Genomic DNA, 7349 nt, shown 5'->3' with positions numbered 1-7349 from the left:
CCAGCCTACACAGCGAGACTGCGTCTCAAAAAAAAAAAAAAAAAGAAGAAATAATAAAACAACAGGGATTGAGAGAAACTGATCAAACCCAGTGGAGAGCAAACCCACAAATTTAAGAATTTGATCTGTGAAGTATCTCAGATCAATGGGAAAAGGAATGATTATTCACTGATTCTCAGACTATTGGCTATTCATATTTTAGAAGGAAAAAATTGGATCCTAACTCAAATATTCCATACCCAAAAATCAGTTAAAGGTTACTTGCAGCCTTGAATGTTCAAGATATTACTACATTTTTAAAAGAAGTACAGGAGAAGATCTTTTTGACCTTGGAGAAATAATAATATCAATCATTTATATAGCATTCACTATGTTTCAGATACTTTTCTCAACATTTTATACCCAATTATTTTAATTCTCACAACAGTCATATAAAGTAAATGCTAATATTGTCCTCATTTCACAAATAAGGAAACTGAGGCAGAGGGGAACCTTGCCTAAGATCACACAGCTAGCAGGTGTCTGGTGCCAGCATGTGTGCCCCTAAACAAGACACAAACACGAATAAGTTTATTCCTTAAAGGAAAACACTGATAAGTGGGACCACATTGACAAAAACATCTTTGTTTCTCTACTTAACTATAAATCGAAAAGACAAGCCACTGATAGAACAATTTGTTACACTTTTAATCCCCCTCCCCTGAAAAAGCCTCAACAGCAGATGTGAATGAATAAACTCTTCAAGGAGGAAGAAAAACAAATGGCTAATAAACGTAAAAGATAATTCTACCTCAATAATGAGGGAAATGTAAATTAAAACAGTAAAATCATTTTACATCAAGGCATTAGAAATTAACAAGTTGTAACATGTATTAGCAAATGTGTGTAGCTCCTGGGAGTGCAAACTTCGTATCTGTTCCAAAAAAATTGGTATTATCTAGCAAAGGCATACCCTATGAGCCAGCAATTCCCTTTCTAGATATGTACTGGATATGATGGAGCTCAGCAAAATATGATCCCCAGGGCAAATGCAGCCTCAGGTCTCTTTTTGCAGCACGGTTTTGCTTGTTTATTTATATATTGTCTGGGGCTGCTTTTATGCTAAGATGGTGTAGTGGGGACTGATCCTAAGGCTGGCAAAACTGCCTTTTTTCTTGTAAATTTTTTTCCTTTAGTTAGTAATTGACTTTGTTTTGGTTTGCTTTGCTTTGTGTTACCGGTTTTCTTTGACCCTATTGCTAATTTTTGTCAAGAGCTCCAATGTCTCTGACTTATGCCTTTAAATATGTTTTGAATATACAAACATCAGTTTCAGTTTTTTTCTTCTAAAAACCTCGCTTCTAGAGCTGTGTATTCTTATTCCTTTACTGTCATTTTAGCAGTGGTATTAGAGGGAGGTGAGATAAAATATGTGTGATCAGTACACAGTTTTAACTGGAAGACTTACATTTATTACTAATATTTACTGATTTTAAAATTTAAATATAGATCATTTTCCCATCTAGAATTTATTTTTGTATGTAAAATAAAGAAGAAATCCAGCTAAGTTTTTTTTCCAATGAGTATTTGTCCCCACACTTATTTATTTTAAAGAGACAGAGTCTTGCTCTGTTGCCCAGGCTGGAGTGCTGTTGTATGATCACAGCTCACTGCCTCCTCCAACTCCTGGGCTCAAGCGATCCTCCCACCTCAGCCTCCCTAGTAGCTAGGACTACAGGTATACCATCATGCCCGGCTAATTTTAAAAAAAATGTTATTGTAGAGACAGGGTCTCACTATGTTTCTCAGGCTGGTCTCGAGCTCCTGGCCTCAAGCAGTCTTCCTGGCCTCAAGTGATCCTCTTGCATTGGCCTCCCAAAGTACTAGGATTAAAGGTGTGAGCCACCATGCCCAGCCCACTACTCTTATTTTTGAAGTTTATCCTTTTCCTACTTCCCCAAAATGCTATCTTTTCTAAATTTACATCTGTACATTTTTTTTTTTACTATTTTCACTTTCATAAATTTGCTTGTGCATTTGTATGTGAAATTGTCACTGTTCTAATCATAATAACTTTTTTTTTTTTTTTTTTGAGAGTCTCGCTCTGTCACCCAGGCAGGAGTGCAGTGGCGCAATCTCGGCTCATTGCAACCTCTGCCACCCGGGTTCAAGCGATTCTCCTGCCTCGGCCTCCCGAGTAGCTAGGACTACAGGCATGTGCTACCACGCCCAGCTAATTTTTTGTATTTTTTTGTAGAGATGGGGTTTCACCGTGCTGTCCAGGATGGCCTCCATCTCCTGACCTCGTGATCCCCCACGTCAGCCTCCCATATAGTAACTTTATAGTTTGTTTTGATATCTCAAAAAGCAAGTATACTTGTATTTTTTCCAAAAATTTTTCTGGTTTTTTTCTTTTTTTTTTTTTTTTGGTAAATAAATTTAGAATCAAATCTAAGCCATCCCTGTTTTTAAAAAGGATGTGTTAGAATTAGTATTGGAATTCCATTGAATTTACTATTATTTGAGGACATTTTATTATATTTACAATATTGTGCTCCCATCAAGAAACACTGTGTGCCTTTACATTATGTCAGGTTATGTTCTGTGCTCTTCAGGATATTTATGCTGTTTATTCACATAAATCTTGCCAACTTTGTGTTTGGGTTACAATGTTTCATGCTGTGTTTTTTTCCCCTCAATTCAGTCCTATTTACTTATTGTGTTTTAGAAATTCCCCAGAATTTTCACACTGCCAGTGGTTTCCCTTCCTGTTTCATTGCTGTTACAGATACATTCTTTTCTCTTCATGCTTTTTATATTTTGTTTGTATCTTTAATGATAGTGAGGAAAGAGAAAGTTTACACCCATTCTGACTCCTAGAACCTAAACTGTACACATGACTTCTAAAATTTTTTAAAAAATAAATCTGTTCTTAGTTTTCTTCCAGAAATATTATTAAAGAGTGCCTAAGAAAAATATAATTAACATATTAAGATGTATACCTATTTTTTTAATTTAAATTATAGCTTGAAAGCGAAAAATATGAATTAAAGTCTAAAGTGTTAATAATGAAAGAAACAATAGAGTCGTTAGAGAACAAATTAAAAGTCCAAGCTCAAAAATTTAGCCATGTGGCTGGTGACTCATCTCATCAGAAAACAGAGGTGAACTCACTTAGGTAAGTTTATTCAAAATTTTCTAATTTCATTTCTGGGAATGTGTTTGTGGTTATGTAAGGTTTATAACCATAGCATTTTGGACTGGGACTTTGAGCAGTAGTTTTAGAAGTTGGCTTTGCAGCAGACTCACCTGGGAACTTTTGAAAAGTATGAATTTAAGGGGCTGATTTTGGGAGGTTCTAATTCACTGAGAATCTACTTGGGTACGTTTTGGGTATCTGTGTTTTTTAAAAGAAATTTCACAGATTATTATGATTGCAGGCAAAGTTTTTCAACTTCCTTCCTTTTGAAATCCTATTAAATACTTCAGATCATTTGTATTCCATAGTGTAAGATCACTGGAAATTACAGAATTGTTTACTACCTATGCCATTTTCTTTCTCTTTCTTGCCTGTTTCAGTGAAATGTAAAGTCAGAGAATTTATCTCCTATTTTTAGCCTTTTCTGACTTAAAAACAGAAATTTTTAAGTAGGAAGGTAAGACATAAGAATAATATTCCTTTTAGAAAGCTAACTCTGGTGGAAATATGGGAACATGGATTTCAAGTCTTAGAGATTGATGGCAAAAAAAGGAGACCAAGGGTCTGGACTGAAGCAGTGGTAATGAACTCAAAGAACAGAGACTAAATTTAAGAAACACTTTTTACATAAAATCAAAAGGTTTAGATGACTAACATGGGGCTGAGAAATACAATAAGTAGAACATTTACCTTAGCATATTGGGTTGTTTGTTAGTCATTAATTAATTTAGAATACAGAAGACTCAAGGAAACAAAAGGCAAAGAAAGCTTTTTTTCTGGTCAGAGTAGCTGCAATAACTAAAAAGATACTGAAGGTCAGAAAAAGGGGACCACTCTGAAGAATCTGAGGAAACACCTCTCTCTAAATTACATTTGCAGTCAGAATCAGGAAAAGATTTTCACGTGTCAGCAAGACATTACATCTGTGAAACAGTCATGAAACAGTGACAACTTGAGATCAGAAAGGATATAGTAATGACACTTTTAAAAAAAGATTTAACAAATTAAAACTGAAAAGTTAGTGAATGGCATTGGATATTGCAGAAAACTGAGTTGGTGAAATAGAAAAAACAAACTCATGAAAGTCACCCAAAACTCTAAAGAACAAAAATAAATGATGAGAAAAAAGACACAGATCCAATATACAAAAAACTGGGAATCACAGAAGTATATAGTAAACAGAGCAAATATGAGAATCAAAAGAATTAGGAAAAGTCTGAGACTGTAGTTCATAAGGGTTCTCTGATTATCTAATGACTTAATGAAATAAGACCAAGAACTGGGTGTGTCTAGTTAATTAAGGAATACTATATTAGTGACTCATAAAGAGCATCTCCAGGTTTGCTCTTTTGCTTCTCTGACGATAGTTTTGATAGGTTAGACCTCAGGAAGAACTAAAGTAGATACTGCTTTTTTCTTTGCTTTTTTCTGTAAGAGGAGAGCTGAATGGACCAGTATGTCCTCTGGCTCATGTCTGGATTCAGCTCCGAAGTACAGATAACATGGTATATTCTTGTCATCCAGAATTTTACTTTTCACTTTTGTGTCCAGCTGACTGGATCTAGCATTTCATCCATTTTGTTTTTCCTTGAGGTTATAGCCGAAACACCTCTTTTCCTCACAGGAGGCTTTTTCCAGTCTTAGAAGGCAGAGCTCTCAGTGCCCTCTCTTGGATAGCCTAGCCTATAGCTCCTTTGGAGTTTTACTTCTTGTACTAATACTAATATCCTTTTCTCTTATGAGCTCAATCTGCCTCTTCCCTCACCTAGGAGTAATTCAGTCCCTGGGCCATAGTGAGAATTTTTGTCTACCTTTCTACCAGGTTGCCTTGTATAACCTGGGGATATGACATTATTTCATAACTGTTTTCCTGTAACAGAAAAATATAACTTATCTTGTCTCTTAGAAAAGTGTATCAATCGTATTCTCCATATCAGTGAGTATTGGTAGAACTGTGAGTTGAAACGATTGAATCCAAGTCCAAAGCAAAACCAAATACAAACCATCATACCCAGCACTCTTGGGAAGTAAAACCACGTTATCCAAACCTTTTGCCACTTTCAATATGATTAATAGAGCTCTTGCTACCCCTTTGATCACATTATGTTCTCTTTTCCTTGACATGAAGACATTGTAGAAGTTGAGAGTCAGGGCCAGGCATGGTGGCTCATGCCTGTAATTTCAACACTTTGGGATTATAGTTTCAACACTTGGGAGGCCAAGGTGGGAGGATCACTTGAGCCCAGGAATTCAAGAGCAGCCTGGGCAATGTGGTAAAACCTTATCTCTGCAAAAAATACAAAAGTCAGCCAGGCATAGTAGCATGTGCCTATATTCCCAGCTGCCCGAGAGGCTGAGGTAGGAGGATTGCTTGAGCCTAGGAGTTCAAGGCTACAGTGAGCTGTGCTCATGCACTGTATTCCAGCCTGGGTGACAGAGTGAGACTATCTCAGATAAATAAGGCATATGTTCCTTTCCATCCCCCTGAGATACCCATCTTCTTTTTCCCTTCCTGTGTCAGGCCTTTTCCACCAAATTTTATTACCAACAAACAGGCTTTTCTATATCAAGCATAATCATCTTTTTTTTTTTTTTTTGAGACAAAGTCTTGGTCTCTCACCCAGGCTGGAGTGCAGTGGCACGATCTTGGCTCACTGCGACCTCCACCTCCCGGGTTCAAGCAATTCTCCTGCCTCAGCCTTCTGAGTAGCTGGGATTACAGGTGCCTGCCACCATGCCTGGCTAATCTTTGTATTTTTAGTAGAGACAGGGTTTCACCATGTTGGCCAGGCTGGTCTCAAACACCTGACCTCAGGTGATCCACCCGCCTCAGCCTCCCAAGGTGCTGGGATTACAGGCATGAGCCACCACGTCCGGCCTAAGCATAGTTTAATTGTCCAAATAGAGAATCTTTTGTCTAGTTTCTTTGTCTATTTTCAGAGTGCATAATATAAAATCTCACTTTTTAGCCACATTTTAAAGTTAAATTACTGTCATCTCCCTTTAATTGCAGCATTTAATGAGATCTGGCATTTTATACCCTAGATCAAAGCTACAGAATGCTGTAAAGGAACTTTTGTCTACCCAGGCAGGGTAGTCTCCCAGAGCATGCTAGCCAGTCTTTAGAGCTGAGGTCAACAGTCTTTTTTTTTTTTTTTTTGGAAATAGACAAGAGTCAGTATTTTAGACCAAGCTTATCCAACCCACCGTATTTTGTTGTTGTCTCTTTTGTTTTGTTTTAGGCTTTCAGCAGCCTGAAGCCATGGTTTTTAGTCTGTCTCTAGTGATAAGCGAAACAGGGATGAGGAAGAGACTTTACTGGCCCAACCAGAAACAGAACCTAAGAACCCGTGACTGTTATTATCTTGCTTGGACACCCTGTTAGACTGTGTGGCTATATAGTTTATGTCACACCTGCTTAACACTGCCCTTGTAGCTTGAAAGTAGCCCTAGACAATATATAAAACAAAGTGTGGTTGTATTCTGATGCTTTATTATGGACACTGAAATTTGGATTTCATGTAATTTTCATATGTCGCTAAATAATAATTTTCTGTTGAAAATTTTTTTAGTCATTTAAACATGTAAAAATCATTAATACCACTCAGGCCTTGCAGAAATTGGCATCCGGCTGTAGTCTGTCAATCCCTGTTCAAGGAAAAATTGTTTCCAGCCCGGTTAGACAACTCACTTTTCTCAGTCAACCCCCTGGTAAACATCCTTAAGCCTCACAACTGCCAGCTATGTGGCTCTACACAATGAGAATCCTGCAGCTGAAAATACTGTTAGACTGTTCTTAGTTCACCTTAGTCTTTATCTACGTTTGTTCAAAACCAGAGGGTATAGTCTTATCTAGGATCAAATAGATGCTGTAGCAGATTTTCTTGGAAATGACCCATAAACTCTAGCCCGTATATATTAGTTGTTTTACTAGGATTTCTTTAGCTGTATTCAGAAAACCAAATGTAACTAGTCTCCCATGAGAAGTATTTATTTGTTAAGGTAATTTATAACCATTTTATTTTATTTTACTTATTTTGAGACAGGGTCTCACTCTGTCAGGCTGGAGTGTAGTGGCACAATCATGGTTCACTGAAACCTTGACCTCCTGGCTCAAGCAATCCTCCCATCTCAGCCTCCTGAGTAGCTGGGACTATAGGCATGCACCACT

At 37.2% G+C, this 7349-nt stretch overlaps 1 protein-coding gene across 1 annotated transcript in view; it reads left to right on the top strand.

The window, feature by feature from the left end:
- The window catches only part of CEP135 (centrosomal protein 135kDa), a 79397-nt gene that overhangs the window by 37090 nt on the left and 34958 nt on the right, over window positions 1–7349 (top strand). Inside the window, exon 15 of the mRNA XM_011937287.1 lies at window positions 3006–3157. Within this exon, the coding sequence (XP_011792677.1) occupies window positions 3006–3157 (152 nt within the window). The remainder of the gene's footprint in view (window positions 1–3005; window positions 3158–7349) is intronic.

This window comes from Colobus angolensis, unplaced genomic scaffold (genome assembly GCF_000951035.1).
Source record: "Colobus angolensis palliatus isolate OR3802 unplaced genomic scaffold, Cang.pa_1.0 Scaffold162, whole genome shotgun sequence".
In the NCBI taxonomy this organism is placed as follows: Eukaryota; Metazoa; Chordata; class Mammalia; order Primates; family Cercopithecidae; genus Colobus; species Colobus angolensis.
This window is presented reverse-complemented; position numbering and strand designations above follow the sequence as displayed.